The sequence below is a fragment of the Suricata suricatta genome, chromosome 8 (genome assembly GCF_006229205.1).
Source record: "Suricata suricatta isolate VVHF042 chromosome 8, meerkat_22Aug2017_6uvM2_HiC, whole genome shotgun sequence".
Classification (NCBI taxonomy): Eukaryota; Metazoa; Chordata; class Mammalia; order Carnivora; family Herpestidae; genus Suricata; species Suricata suricatta.
The window spans coordinates 115,254,612-115,269,492 of NC_043707.1; the positions used below are offsets into that span (position 1 = coordinate 115,254,612).

Genomic DNA, 14,881 nt, shown 5'->3' on the forward strand with positions numbered 1-14,881 from the left:
TGGCCTGCTCGGTCTTGGCTCTGACACTTTACTAGCGCATCAGCTTGAGCAAACCACCTACCCGCGCCTAGATTTCTTCACCTGTAAAATCAGGATAATGCCTGTGTCACAGGATTCTCGGGTGGGCTAAATAATACTTGAAATATGCTTGGCGGGGAGTGTGTTGAGCAAATGGTAGTTGTGAGCTCCTCAAGTCTGTTAGGGAGAAGGTACGGGACAGACCACACAGGAACCATCTTGTCACCAATGAACATTTATTGAGTGTCCGCATGTGCACAACTTTGAACTTGGCAATCACAGAACGCACTGGGGGAGGGAAGGGAGAAATGGAAGCAAGAGATCAGGTTGTGGGGGGGGGTCCCCCAGGTTCATAAGAAAGGTGGTCCCTGCGGGAGCCGCCAGTCGCGTCTCTCTGCAGAGAGGGAACCGAAGCAGGGGTGAGAATTAAAGCCAGGCACCACGATGGTGATGGGGTGCAAGCACTAGGGAAACATGCGGATTCTGGGGAAGTGTCCCTCCTATTCCTGGCTCCAGCCAAGCCAGATGGCACTAGGGGGACAGGGATCCGATGGTCACATGTCCAAGCAGGGATAAGGACAGGCAAAATAAATAAATCCCAACCCCCATCATCACTCTGCTGCAACATGACACAAAAGCTTAGAGACCAGGGCCTAAGGACTCCTGGGTCCCCTCAAGGAAGCTCAGGTGGAAAGAGGTTTCCCCCACCACACACCAGGCCTGTCTGCCCCAGGTTTCCCTGGAAGGATGAGGCAGTTCAGACCCTGGGTCATTGAAGTTGATAGGAAGAACTGCGATGTCAATGGCCTGAGTCTGCTCTCTGCCCAAGGGGCTAAGGGCAAGGGCCAAATGGCCAATTGGAAGGACGTGGACCTGGGAGGCTAGAGGGGGCACCACAGCCTAGGGGAGCCCACGCCCTGGCCGGCAGGGCACATGGGCTGAGGCAGCCAGCTCCTGCCAGCCCTATCCCACCCTGGGGCCTCCCTCCCTTGGGGGCATCTGACACAGGGCACAATGACACCTAGTGCCCCCCTCCCTGGGGGCTGCTCCAACATTCCCCGGCCTGGCAGCGATAGCTATGTTGATTTTCAAGCCAATCCCTGCCCCCATGGGGGCCCGGGGGGCAGGACGCAGTTCCTTACACTTGAGGGGTGGGCACTGTGCCCTTGCCCTCGGAAAAGCCAGAAAGCTGGGATGTTGTGTGTGGGGGGAGTTTGGGGAGGGGGGGTCCAGTTAGGGGGCTTCAGGGAAGATGTCTCCTCCCTCCTTCCCTCGCTGCCCGCCCCTGGGTCTGTCCCCAGTGGACACTTGCTCAGGGCTCTGACAGGCACTGCTCCAGGGCAGCCATGCGGTAGTGGCTGGCCGTCTCCTCACCCGCCTGCAGCCTCATGGCCTCCCGGCATAGCCGGTTGGCCCGTGCCAGCTCCACCAGGACGCCCTGATAGGCAGCGACCATCTCAGGCTTGACGGAGTTGGGGCTGACACTGCCCAGTAGCTGGAGCAGCTCCTGCGGCCAGCGGGAGCGCAGGGCGGCTGGGGCCAGCCAGGGCAGCAGGGGCACGCAGCCTGTGAAGGCCTGCATGCCCAGAAACCACAGCTCCTGCAGGTCGGCCCAGATGCCCTCATAGTCGGGGGACAGGGCCAGCACTGCCTGATCTGAGCCAGGCGTGGCCCGTGCCACATGGGACTGTGACAAGAAGAGGATGGCAGCTGCGAAGAAACCTCGGGATGCTGGTGTTCCCTGAAGAGCTGGAAGGCAAGTGGGGAGGGGGCGCGTGAACTTGGTGGGCCAGCTGCTTTCCCAGACCCTCACTTTACCCTCCTGTGCGGACACATTCTGGGAGCCGAAGCAGAGCCTGGGACCAGCCTGCCTGGGCTCAAACCCTACCTTAGACATCACTGTATGACCTTGGGTAATCCACTTTTCTGGGTCTCATTTCCTTACTTGTAAAACAGGGCCAATAGTGCTAATCTTAGAAATTGGTTGTGAGAATTAAATGTGATAATCTTGGTACACTCAACCTCATGGTCAGCCCTTCCTGCAGCAGGACAGGAGCAGGATGGGAGCTGCGGCCAGGCCTAGAGAAGTACAGGCGAAGGTGGTCTCAACAATTTGATTCCTGGGCCAGAAGAGGGCGCTAGAGCAGGGGCAAGGGGACCAGGAGCTGGTGATGAGGCTCTGCTTACCTGCCAGGCAGGGGCTCACCCCTGTACTGCAGACCCTCTCAGGCAGGCTGTTAGTCCAACCTGGTGGCATCTGTGGGTTAATAGCACTGGGGCTCTACTCGGGCTGAGGCGATGCAGCCTGGGACTGAGGGAGCCTGGGGCTAGAGCACAGGGGTGGCTCCTAGTTCACTAGGCCATGTTCCCTTTCCTTTGCTGGGGGACCCTACTGGGATCCCTGCACAGGGAAGAGACAGGCAGCTGAGGGTACAGGCTAATTACACCCTGTTCCCGGGCATCTGCTTAGCTCCTCCAACCTGACAGATGGGGCACAGGGAACAGGCGGGGACAGAGGGACCCAAGCAGACACCCACGGCCAAAGTGGAAGACACAGAGGGCTGGCAGGGGCTGGAGGGGATGTCCTTCCTCCTGCACCCAGCCAGAGTGAGGCAGGGTTGCTGAGAAGGTATGTGCAGAGGGGCACCAAAGCGCTGAAGCCTGTCATGAGGGAGGTGAGGTGTTAAGCAGAGAAAAACCTCAATGGGGAGGAAGAAGGTTCCTGACTCAAGGCCTGGGTGGGGGCAGCTCCACCTTGAAAACACTGGATTCAGACTCCTCGGGCTGCTGAGAATTCCAGGTGCCTATGCCTGTGCCTCTGAGCAGGTCTGTACTTACACCCACCAGACCTTCCCTTAAAAGTCTTCAGAAGAAAAGAATGTTATCATTTGGGGGAGAAGGGTGGGGTAGGTTGGAGGATGGAGATAGACTTCAGAGATTTCCTCTCAATTGGAAAATTCTGTAAAACCATTTCCTGAAAATGGCGACTTATGCCCAGCATATAACGGGTCCACCCAGATCTTTGGCCCCTATCCATTAGGACTGGGTCCCTGGGGCTTACCTGGAGAGGTGCTGAGGAGCCGGGCCATGAGAAGGCCCAGGGTGGCCACATTGGCAGCCAGAAGCAGCCTCCCTTGCTGCTGCACTAGCGCGGGCAGCGACGTCATCAGGGTGTTCATAAGAGATGTGAAGCAGGCATCTCGCCTGGGGAGAAAGTGGGGGGAAAGACGGGAAAAGGGGGGTTATTTGAGCTAGACCAAGGCCTGGGAAAACCTGGGATTCTGGGCTCCCAGCTTTACCAGGCAGGGTTTGGCAAGAAATGAGACAACAGGATTAAGAGTTAACTTTGGGCCCATTCATGGCATCTGGGGAGCAGAGACTGGGTTATACCTGGAGCAGGCAGACAGGCCCAGAGGGGTTCTAGACATGCCAAAACCTCGTATGGGGTGGCTCTGTCTATTCTGAGAGCCTGTCACTTTAACACTAATAGGAACTCATGGGCACAGGGAAGCAAAGTAGGAGACTGAGGTCTGAGGCAAGTCTGAGCAGCCCCCCCTTGCTTCCTTCAACCTCCTTCCCGGCCTCACTTGATCAGCCCTGGTGCGGTGACCACAAGGTTGAGGAAGATATGACAGCAGGTCTGCAGGCCGATCTCCACGCTGTCAGGCAGCACTGAGGTGTCATGGCCTGGGGACGTGAGTTCCCACTGCTGCAAGAAATACTTGCACAGAAGTGAGGGGGCTCCCTCCTTGATCAGGATCTCCCGGGGCCCATCTTCAACGGTCAGGTGGCACCAGCCGGGCAGAAGGAGCCTGGGGGGTGGAAGGAACAGGCATGTAAAGGGTGGGGAGAAATGAAGGTACAAGGATTCCCTTTCTTGGGGCATCCCACCTAAGAGAAATGAAAGCAAGAGAAAAGGACACATCCTTCCTTGTAGGTCCCGCAGGAAAAGCACATGCTTTGGTACTGCAGAGGCCGAGGCTTGAACTTGGACTCTGCCAAGTGGTGTATGTGTGGGCAAGTTACTTTAACCCTGAGTCTCGGTTTGCTCATCCTGAAGGCGTGGATGAGACTTATGTCATAGATTTGCTGTGTGAACCAAATGAGACTGTTTTGGTAAAGGGTAGAGAAAGTGCTTGGCATGTCGCAGATGCTCAATAAGCATGAGTTCTCTCTTTATAGAGAAATCTGGGGTTGGCAAGGAAGACCTGGCTGACCAGGAGTCCTGTGTGAACAAGCCCCCCCAAAACAAACAGAAATAATCCTAAAGGAAATCTCATGCCCCAATCAGGAAGCCCAGCACAGGCCAGTTTGGGGGTGAGGAAGTGTCCCTCTGTTACACTTTTCTTTAGAACAGTCTGGCTGGATAGACTCTAACTACAAACTCACCGGAGAGCATCCCCTGGCCAGGTGGGCCCTGGGGTGGTGGGGGAGATGGCCAGGGTGGCCACCTGCTGGGAGAGGTCATTCGCCTCCTCGGCCTCCTCGTAGAGGGTCTTGGCATAGCGCACAAGGAAGGGCAGCAGCTGGCAGACCTCCTTGCGCAGGGATGAGGTCTCCTCGGCCAGCCAGGCCCCCAGGATCCGCACCGAAGCAAACACAAAGGGCTCCTTCTGCTTCTCTGGCCCCACCTGTTGCCATGGGACCCCTGTGAGATGGAGTAGGACCAGAGACCCTCCCCGGCCGGGACAGCATGCCAGCCAGCCTAGGAATAACACAGCTAGAAGGGAATTCTGGCCTGTGAGCCCTTCGAAGGCAGGCCCTGTGTACCCAGCACCTAGCACATGGGAAAGATGTGCCCAACAGGGGCCTGGCAGAGAACAGGCCCTCAGGGCATGTCTGCCGAGCAAATTGGACTTTGGACAACATGTCCCCACACTCACTGGGACTCAACTTACATCCCCTTGTCCCCCCACCTCTAAAGTATTTCAAAGGAAACTCACAGGTCCAAAGCTAACTAAACACTCCCTCTACAGCAGCTCTGACCAGGGAGGAGTTAGCTGAACCTCTCCAGAGGCCAGGAATCAGGCAGCCCCTGCTCCTTTGCCCAGCTCCGTGACAAGTTTGTATATGCAGGTGTGTGAAACAATGCAAGAGGCTGAGCAGAACAGACTGCTTCAATTTGGAGTGTGTGTGTACTGGGGGGAGGGTTGTGAGTGGGAAGCCACTGTGTTGTGTGCGTGTGTGTGTGTGTGTGTGTGTGTGTGTGTACTGTGATGTGAGTGCACATATGGTGTGTGGTATGGTGCTTGTGTGGAGGCTCAGGGAGGGAGGGAGAGGGAGGCTCGGCCACTCTACTCCCAGGAGTGCTGCAGGATCAGCCCTCAGAGTGGGCATCTTGCCCTCTCCCCATTACACTGAGGTGCAGTTCACTTCCCCCTTTGCCTTGCCTTCTGGCTCCCCCCACACCAGGCTCCCTCTGTGGGCCGCTATGCCTCACCTGCTGCAGATAGTGGATGACAGCGCCGATGGCCTCCTTCATGATGCTCACGAGCTGCACCTTCTGTGGCTCCTTGAGCAGGGATTGCTCACAGCGGGTGCATTCCTGGATCCCCAACTCCATGAGGGCGTAGCAGGCGGTCACCACATCCTCTTTTACTTCTGTGCCTGTCTCCTCCAGCGCCAGCCGTACCTCCACACACGCCAGATTCACCAGCAGGGCCAGGAACTTGCTCCCGGAGCTGCCCGCTGGGATCCAGTCGGAGCCGCAGGCGTGCGCCAGGCGGGCTGCCAGCTTGAGTGCAGGGTTGCGCTGCCAGGAGCTCAGCTTGCTGCCCAGGATGCGTGCCAGCCCGGCCTGCAGATCCCGGAGGCATTCAGAGGGCACGGTTGTCGGGGGCAGAAAGATTGGCAGCAGCTGGCAGAGCTCAAACTTGCTGGCATCCTCGGCTTTCTGGAAATCTTCACTGAGACCCCGCAATACGGCCAGGAGGTCGGGCTCCGCCTCCTTCCAGCACTGGGTCTCAGCAGCAGCCAGCAGCCCCACTAGGAGTGCCAGGGCCTGGTCAAAGCCATAGCCATGCCCCAGGTATGCCTGACACAGGGCAGACACGGTGCCACCAGCAATGAGGTGCCGGGGCCCACGGGGTGTGCCTGCCACAGCTGTCAGGCACTGGTAGGTGTCGTCAATCATGGAACGGCGAGCAGCATCATCCGGGTCCCCCCGGGCCGTGAGGAAGGTGCTAAGAATGGGGATCTTGTTCAGGACCTGGGGATGGGCGGCCAGTTCAGGGTCACTACAGAAGCAGGCCAGCAGGGCCACACCCAGGGCTCGGAGAACATGGTCGGGGCAGCCATCTGGTGCCTCCTTGGTGGTCAGGAGACGATTGGGGAAGGTGAAGCCTACAGCATCGAAGATCCGCCGCCGAGTTTTGGCATCGATGTCACCTGCTTTGACTGCCTTGGTCACCTAAGGAGGGGGGGGTATGTGCTATCAGCAGGATGAAAAGAAGACTGCTCCCTGCACCCTGGGGCACTGACCATTACCAAGATGGGGTTATGGAAGGGGACTTGCTCTGGGGTCAGGAAGCCTCCAGAGGTCATTTCGTCCAGCTCCTTCCCTCCCCACCCGTGGAGAGAGATGGTTGTGACCTCGGGGATCTCTCATCTATGATTACCTACACAGGAGGGAGGTCCAGTCCTCCTCAACTACTCGTTCTGCCGTTTCATCACCCGGTCATCTGGGAAGTTCTTTCTGATGTCTAATCTAGATGCTGGCAACCTGAGTTGGGCTTAGAGCTCAGTTTAAAATTCCCCCAAGGATTTAGGGTCTCTCCCTAATAGCCCCCCCTAGCCCCCACCCCAGTAGAGAAGCCTCTGATCCATTCCCGCCACCATCTCAGGGGAAATGGCTCCTGTGTCTCGCCACTCTGCCTGTCAAAACATTTCCCCTTACATTTCACCTCAACACCTCCTCTGCTGCAGTGTGAGCCCTTGACTCTGGAGCCTTCTCCCTGTTGCCATGGCAAACAAGCAGAGACTGTACTCCCTCCTCCCTTCCCCCCCCACACGTCCCCCCCCCCCCCTTCTCAGCACTGCAGCTCTTGCTCTGCTGGCCCCAGCCTGGTTCTTCCAACAGGGCTAAGCCCCAAACCAGCTCCTTCACCCTCAACCTACCTACTGCCATCCTGGCCATCCCCTGGGACCCCTTCCCAGTTACTTCTACTTCTGCTACTCTCTCCACCCCCAGAGCAATCATCCCCAGCCCTCAAGTACTCTGCACTAGTTACTACCTGCTGCTGTCACCCTATGAGTCAGCTCCCATCTGCTCTGGGACGCCCCAGAGAGCAGACCCAGGCAGCCTCCTCCAAGGCTTCTAAGGCCCTAAGCCTTATTCACCCCCATTCTCCCCTTTGCTCCCACACTTAGGGGAGCAAAGAAGAGTCCAAAGGCAGGCATCTTGGTGCCGCCGGGAATGCCAGCACCACCTCTATATCCTTGGGGACTTTTTGACCCCATTCCTAGGGGACCCAACCACCCAACCCTTCCCACCTCCCAATTTTCAGTCAAGTCCTTACTAGCAGCAGGGCTGCAAACTGCTCGCTGTCATTCTTGGCCTCACGGAGGGCTCCCAGGTAGCGCTCCAGGGTGGGGTTTCGGCTCTCTGTCTGGTTCAGAGCTGGCTCACAATCCGAGGCCATGATGCCCGCCTTGCCCAACTGTGAACACAAGAGGGACTGAGCATCCCTCTGCAGAGGAGGGGTGGGGGTGGGAGTGGAGGATGGAGGGAGGGATTAGCTCTGAGGGAGGGGAGGATCAGGAGGGATGGGTTCCTCAAGACTGACCTCTCTTGTGGGAGCCCCTTAAAGGTGCTGGACCCTCAAGTTCTTAGGAGCGAACAAGGGACCCTGGCCAAGGTCACCTCCGGAAAGCGGGAAAGAAGGACCATGCATCCCGCTGCTCGGCTGGACAGCTCTCCTTACCAATCTCCCAGGAGTGGGAGGGGGGGCTGGCCCCACTGCTCAGCTGCCCCCTGGCACCAGAGGCCTGGTTTTATTTCCCTCCACCCAAGCACATCAGGAGGGAGTGGTGAGGACAGACAGGAAGGAATGAAGACATACAGGGGGTGAAGTTCGATTATCCGGACTCAGTCTGACATGAGGGAAAAGGGCATCCTAGGTTTCCTTTCCCCTCCCTTCTCCAGAACAGGCAGGAGACAAGCTTCAGCACAAGTGAGGATGCAGGGTACTGACCAGGGACGGCTTGGAGGCCCCTTTGGGGACCCCACCCCTCCAGCCAGGGCTCTCAATCGCCCCCGCAGGCTCCTTGCCTCCTCTCCTTTCCCTCCCTCAGGCAGAAGCTGCAGCAGCAGCAGCAGCAGCAGCAGCAGCAGCAGCAGCAGCAGAATTAACCCCTTGCATTCCCTCTCCTCGCCCTCCCTGCCCCGCTACCAGTCTGTGGATGCCGGCAGGGGCTGGAGAAGCAAGAAGGGGTCCCGGGTAGCTCCTAGGACAACGGAGAATCCAAAAGCCGGATAATCGAAGCGGGGCTGCAGAGATGGGGAGATGAGAAGGGGAAGAGGGTTCCTGGCGGTCACCACCTGTCCCGCCGCAGCCAGGTCACAACACGACATTGATGAAGTCACGACAGGGCGGCGATGAGATCACACTTCACGATGGCGCGGTGATGTCACGGAGAGATCACGGCAAAATCACGACATGGACAGCCCCCAAAGATGACAGGGCAAATTAAAAAAATATATATATATATAGCTATATTGAAAAGGGCTGTGACAAAATGGAGTCTCGACAAGGCACGATGATGTCGCGATATGGCGCGATGGAGTCGCGATAGGGTCCCCGGGGTGTGTCGGCATCGATCAGCGCCGGCTCGGCGAGGCCCCGGCTGGGATGCAGGGGAGGGCCTGAAGGGGGCTGAGCTCACCAGGCTGCGGCCCCGAGCGGCGAAATCTCCAAGCGCGATGCTCCTGGAGCCTGGGGCCGCTGCTCACGCCGCTTTGCCCACTCCCGGCTCCAGGCGGCTGCAGCTCCACCCCCACCCCCGCAGCGCTCTCGACCAATCCGTGGCGGCTTCACTCCGGGCTCTGGCCAATGGCACACCTAGGCGCTAAGCCGTAGGGGGTGCTACCGTTGCCGCCATCTTGCTTGTGGGTATTGCCCGAGTCTGGGGCCTGGGGCTCGCGCAGGGCAAGCGGAGGCGCAGACTGCTTGTGGAGAGCGGGAGGCGACAGCCTGGCGGCCCGGGCTCCTTCGCTCGTGCGTAGTTCTGTCCCTCAGCACTGCCCCACTTCCCCCTCTGGCTCGCGTCTGGAATTGAGCTTCCGGGGGAGGGGGGGAGCGGAGGGCTGGTTAGCACTAAGAGTGTGTTTCCGGGTTGAGCCCGGCGAGGTGGGAGGAGGCGGCGTTTCCGGCCGCGGTCGCTGTCCTGGGAGGCTGAGGCGAGAGGGAGCTGTCCGGGTGGGGAGCCCGCACTACCTTCTTCCTTTTCCTCCTCCTCCGGGTGAGGGGAGCGAAGGTTGGGGCCCCGACCCCATGGACCGGGAGGAGGCGGAGGCCGCCGAGAGCCGGGGCCCAGCTGTGTGGCCCTGAGCCCCGGTAGGTGGCCGAGGGCGGCTGACTGCCAGGCCGTGGACCTCGAGCTCAGGGGAGGGGTTAGCGGGACGGGCTGTTTCTGAGGGTGCGCTGGCCGGGTGTTGGGACCCAGAGGTGGCGCTCCTGGCCCGGCAAGGGCAGCCTGCTGCTTCTGGCTTTGCAGTTGCGGAGCTCGAGTCCCAGGTTGAACCGTGCATCTTTCAGGCCCAGGCCTGGTCATGCAGCATCCTCCATCCCCTGACAGACCGGGCTCGGGGCGCTGCTGTCCTTCCTCCCTCGACTGCTGCGGCCTCATCCTTAGCAGCTGTCTCTGGTGTTCGGTCTCCCCGCCAGGATAGAAAGTTGATGCAGAATAAGGGGGGCGGGGCTGAGCACGAATTGTAAATTACCATGCGAAACCTGCCTTATTCTGGACTTTAGAAAATTACTCCCCACTGAGGGGTTCTGTGGTGTCTGCGGTGAGCACAAAGGTGAAATGAAGGAAGTCAGAAGAACACCTCAGGCAGTTCTAGGACCGCTTTTCCTTCTCTCTCCTCCTGATGCTTGTGCCCAACCGACAATAGATGCAGTTAGTGAAGAGCATTAGCTAGCTGACTCTCCTTGTGCTTTCTTCTGTGATTAACAGACTGGGAGCTAGGAACAAATTGGAAAGACGACCTCCCAGAACAATCTGTTCATTTTTCCAGCTATTTGGAAAACAATGTCTGCAAATATAAGCAAAGTTATTCATGGCAGTCTGTTCTGTAACTTTCCCAAATATCTGAGTCTTTTTTTTTTTAAAGAGCTTTATTCTTGATTACTCATACCAACTGAATAGGCTGTTTGAGACTTGCTCTGTCGTTGTTCAAACATATCTTATCTCTGTGTACATAAATGGAGTTCCACGTATGTAGCTGACAGACTGAACTATGATACATCCCCCATCAACCTGAAGGATTAAGTAAACATTACCCCCTTCTCTGTCTGAACAGCTGCTGCAACAGAGAGTGCTTTTATTTCGGGTGTACTTGTAACGCCCTAAATGCCAAAATTATTGGAAGCTTTTCTAGATTTTCATTTGTCAAGTATTGTGGGGGTGTGTGTTCTTGCCCTGGGTGTTTTTACCCTTTGATTCTGTAACAAACCATTTGTATCTTGGTGATGTGTTGTTCTTGCCTCTGGTCAGCAAGGCTTTGACTGGACCCTAGCAGTGATTTGTGCCCTTAGGCAGTTGTAGATTTCAGAGGCCTGGCTGGTTAGGAGTTAGTTCATTTGAAAAGAGCTCTGCCTCTTATGCGTGGTTTGTAAGACATTGCACTTCTAATCAGCTTGCTAATCCAATGGTGTTTATTACTTTCATTTTCAAAACCTATTCATTTCTTTTATGCTTCTGTCGCCCACCTGTCACGCTATTGATGACAGGTGTTGAGTCACTTTGAATTTAAAATCCTTTTGTGGTAGGCAGAAATGTGTTGGGTAAGATCCACACACACACATACACGTGCACACTCACTGTTCCATCTTGAGAGGCTAGAGAAGTTGCTGGATACACTTTCTAACTTGGGCTCCATTTTATAATCTCTTGAGCATGTCACTGGCCCGTGCATCTTCAAAACTACTAGAAATCAGAATGGATGAAAGTGAATCAGGAAGAAGTACTTAAGTCACTTACGGCTCAGTGAAAGCCTTTTTCTTGGGTGGGTTGTACCTCAGTTTTGCAGCTTTGTGTATGTATGTGTCTATTTACTGGTATTGGTCAATATTGACATCCAGCCCATGTGATGCCAGTCTCCTTGTATGCTGGCTGGGGGTGGAAGGTGGAGTCTGTGCCATTTGCCACATGTGGGTGACAGGTGCACATTTAGGACAGAAGAATTTGAATTGCTTCCTCAGAACCCAACCAACCCTCATGATATTGCCAAGATTTATATAATAATTTATACAATGTAGGGAAGTTGTATAAGAGAAGAAACTGATGAAAATCATTTTTTCTCCGGAAGGGACCTAAATTATCTAGCTCCGAGATTCTAGAGTAGCCAGCACAATGCCTCGCATATAATAGGGGCTGTGTAAATATCTTTTGAGTGTCTATATGAATTCAAGTCAGGAATTGTGGATGAATCTAGAGGATCAAGGAGGTGACATTGAAGTGTAACTTGGATAGATTTTTAAGGTCATAGTGGTAAGGCAGTAGTAAACTGGAGGGTGCATGTACTTCCTAAAGACAGTCACATTATTATTATTATTATTATTATTATTATTATTATTATTAAAGCACATCTAGACAAACTCTCAGGTTAGTTTACCTCTGATAGTCGAAACTCTTCATAGATAAGAAGGCCTGTTTGGTCAAAGTCTCAAAGCTGTTACAGGCAGAATTGGAACTGAAGCTCAGATCTTTTTTCTTCAGGCGAGTGCTCTTTCTCTTCTTCCACATAGATGATTTACTGTTAGCTTAGAAGATAATAGAACATAAAGTGTTTCAGTTTTATAGTGGATTCATTTCATACCCCTTGCTATGTTTTTATCCTGATAATTACAGGCTTTGTCAAAGCTCAGATTTAAAATTTACAGGCAGGTATGAGCAGTGAAAGATAAATTTGAAATTTCTCTTTTCCCTGGGCTGTCACATTTTCTAGCATTCTACATTTCCAGGAATCAATTATTAATTACTTGGCATATAATTTCTTCCCTTTCTGTTTTTATAGTGAACGGGTTCTGCCTGTCTGGAAGGCCATGGAGAAGAGGCTGGGAGTCAAGCCAAGCCCTGCTTACTGGATTTTATCAGGATTTTGTTGGCAGATATCTGTGAACTGGTTGAGAAGCCTGTACCTGTTTTTTGCCTGTTTCTGCTTCAGTGCTTTCTGGTTGTCAACAGGTACCATTTTCTTTATAGATTTAAACTCTGTGTGAGTCTTTCCGTTCATATTAACGACTACGAGGAGGCAGAAAAGCAATCTGCTAATTGAGAGAAATGGTCATACTTTTGGTGGGTGCTTAGATTGTTGGGTTGATTTGATTTGGAACCACAATTAAAATTGGGTTCTTCCTCATATAGGGGAATTGGCATGAAAATTTTAAGATTTGGTGAAGATGTAATGAAAATAAGAACATTTGAAGTGTGCCCACGTGGCTTAGCTGGTTAAATGTCTGACTCTTGATCTCAGCTCAGGTCTTGATCAGAGAGGCATGGGTTCTGGCCCCGAGTTGGGCTCCACGCTGGGCATGAAGCCTACTTAAAAAAGAAAGAAAGAAAGAAAAATATTTGAAAGTTGGAAAGACCTGGATCCTGGTTCTGGATGTTTCTACTTAATAACTATAAAACCTTGGAGCAAGTTACCTATTGTCTGTAAAGAAGGATAAGATTCACCTTGTAGCTTGATAGGAGAGATACTGGGATTAAAATGTGTAGTGCAGCACTGTGAACATAGGTGCTTCATAAAGATTCTTGGCTGCCTTTTCTCTTCTAAAGGGATCTTCACTTACAGGGACAGTGTGTTCCTTGCTTTTTCTGTAGAAAGGGGTTATGCTGATAGTTTTCATAAAGTATGCTTTCTTCCTAGAGATTATGTCACCAGGCTAGAACCTCTTGCCAGGAAAAAGTGCGAAGGTTACATTTCAAAGGATACTCTTTCTTTAAATCATTTTTTCCTTCCAGTTCTTTTGTTGACATTGTTCTTTTCAGAGTATGGAATGTGAGAGAACAGTCTCAGAGAGACTTTGGAGTATGCTGCCATTCTGGGCAGTGACCAGAAAGCCTTGTGTTATAGAGACCACTGTCCGAGATAAGGAATTAGCCTTTTGCTCCTATAATTCCAAAGATTTCTGTTGTTTTCGTAGAGGAATCAGTGGTCATGATCTAGAGAACCAAGTAATTACTACAGTATTTAGCAATTTCAGTAACATCAGCTTTAGAGTTTTTGTTGTCCTGCAGTGATAGTTGATGATTGCATAATTAGAGCAGTGGGAATTGCAGTTGACAGAAAGCTGACCTAAATGTTTTTTTACCCAGATGATGCTTTGCTGGGACAGCTAACTATTTCAGGCCAACATTTTATGTAAGATCATTTGAGTTAAATAAGTAACTGATTTAGCACCATCAGGGTAGGAAAATTGCATTTTTTGAAGAGCACCTACCACATACCAGACCCTTGGTTATAAACATTACATGTCTTATCTCACTTAATCCCCATGATAATCCTAAAACAGATAGTTTTAGTCTCATTTTATACATAAGGAAATTGAGGCCCAGAGAGGCGGAATGACTTGCCCAGGGTCACATAGCAAGAAGAAGTCACGACAGAGCCAGAAGTTAAATTTTGTTCTGTTCACTCAATAGCCTGTGCTCTTTTTCTTCTGTTACTCTCTGCTTTCCAAACACAGATAGTCTTTCGGAGGACCAAAGATTGTGGTTGGTTTTTTTTTTTTTTTACCCTGAGCCATGCTGAGCAGCTCGTTATTTGAGGGATTCCGTGTATAGGGTAGGGAGAAGCATTTCTGCTTCTGTTTCTGTATTTCCAATCTAGCACTTGGATAAACACAGTACCGTGGGCTTACTGTGCTAGTCTTTGGTATCCCCTCAGCTTGCTGCTTAAAAGGAACAGTGAGCAGATTGAGTATAGAGGTGCAAAGGTGGTATTGTTAGGAGTGGTTCTGGTGCAGATTAGATTGTGCTAGTTTCATTTTAGAGAAGTTTGGAGCTTTTACTGTGGAAGAATCAAGAACCGTGTGTGTTCAAACTGAGGGAACTTGTAGGTAACTCATGACAGACAGATTTGTTATAAATTTTAACTTACTGGAGCCTTTCCACATCAATATTTTATTTATTTATTTATTTATTTATTTTTAAAGTTTATTTATTTATTTTGAGAGAGGGAGCATGTGCACAGCAGGGGAGGGGCAGACAGAGAGGGACAGAGAGAGAATCCCGAGGAGGCTCCACACTGATCGTGGAGCCTGATAAAGGGCTTGAACTCCTGAATCCTGAGAATATGACCTGAGCTGAAACCAAGACACTTAACTGACTGAGCCACCCACATGCCCCACACATTAATTTTTTAAAAAACATAGTATCTTTTTAGAAATAATTTTTTAATGTTTTATTTATTTTTGAGAGAGAGAATGAGAACAAGTAGGGGAGAGGCAGAGAGGGAGACACAGAATCTGAAGAAGCCTCCATGCTCTGAGCTGTCAGCACAGAGCCCTGTGTGGGTCTTGAACTCATGAACCACAAGGTCATGACCTAAGCTGAAGTCAGATGCTTAACCGACTAAGCCACCCAGGTGCCCCCAAAAAACATAATATCTTAATAGAAAAAAATGAATAAATGATGT

The 14,881-nt window shown here is 52.6% G+C and overlaps 2 protein-coding genes across 6 annotated transcripts in view; one reads left to right on the top strand and one right to left on the bottom strand.

Annotated features, from left to right (window-relative positions):
- Positions 1 to 235: 235 nt before the first annotated feature.
- NCDN (neurochondrin) lies at positions 236 to 9,285 on the bottom strand. 3 transcript variants are annotated; one of them, XM_029948821.1, is made up of 8 exons: positions 8,902 to 9,285; positions 8,558 to 8,625; positions 7,536 to 7,676; positions 5,459 to 6,427; positions 4,408 to 4,649; positions 3,606 to 3,830; positions 3,080 to 3,222; positions 236 to 1,767 (listed from the first exon to the last, which is right to left on the bottom strand). In XM_029948821.1, exons 2-8 carry the CDS (start codon positions 8,588 to 8,590, stop codon positions 1,331 to 1,333), a joined length of 2,190 nt encoding a protein of 729 aa, XP_029804681.1. In that variant the 5' UTR covers positions 8,591 to 8,625; positions 8,902 to 9,285; the 3' UTR covers positions 236 to 1,330. The 3 variants fall into 3 exon arrangements, with proteins under 3 accessions (XP_029804681.1, XP_029804682.1, XP_029804684.1); XM_029948822.1 differs by lacking the exon at positions 8,558 to 8,625 and having other exon boundaries at positions 8,902 to 9,284; XM_029948824.1 differs by lacking the exons at positions 8,558 to 8,625; positions 8,902 to 9,285 and adding an exon at positions 8,211 to 8,317.
- The window catches only part of KIAA0319L (KIAA0319 like), a 94,907-nt gene continuing 89,152 nt past the window's right edge, over positions 9,127 to 14,881 (top strand). For 2 of the 3 annotated variants that reach the window (XM_029948818.1, XM_029948820.1), the window contains exons 1-2: positions 9,364 to 9,572; positions 12,257 to 12,426. In XM_029948818.1, the coding sequence (XP_029804678.1) occupies positions 12,285 to 12,426 (142 nt within the window). In that variant the 5' untranslated portion in view covers positions 9,364 to 9,572; positions 12,257 to 12,284. Of the gene's footprint in view, positions 9,234 to 9,363; positions 9,573 to 12,256; positions 12,427 to 14,881 lie in introns of those variants that run through there. The other variant, XM_029948819.1, reaches the window with a different exon arrangement.

Bases quoted from the DNA above. Each gene is read 5' to 3' on its own strand.
- NCDN (XM_029948821.1), bottom strand. From the start codon at position 8,590: ATGTCGTGTTGTGACCTGGCTGCGGCGGGACAG. The intron at 7,677-8,557 runs GTGGTGACCGCC...TTGTGTTCACAG, and splicing joins ACCTGGCTGCGGCGGGACAG to TTGGGCAAGGCGGGCATCAT. The intron at 3,831-4,407 runs GTGAGTTTGTAG...TCCACCCCCCAG, and splicing joins TGGCCAGGGGATGCTCTCCG to GCTCCTTCTGCCCGGCTGGT.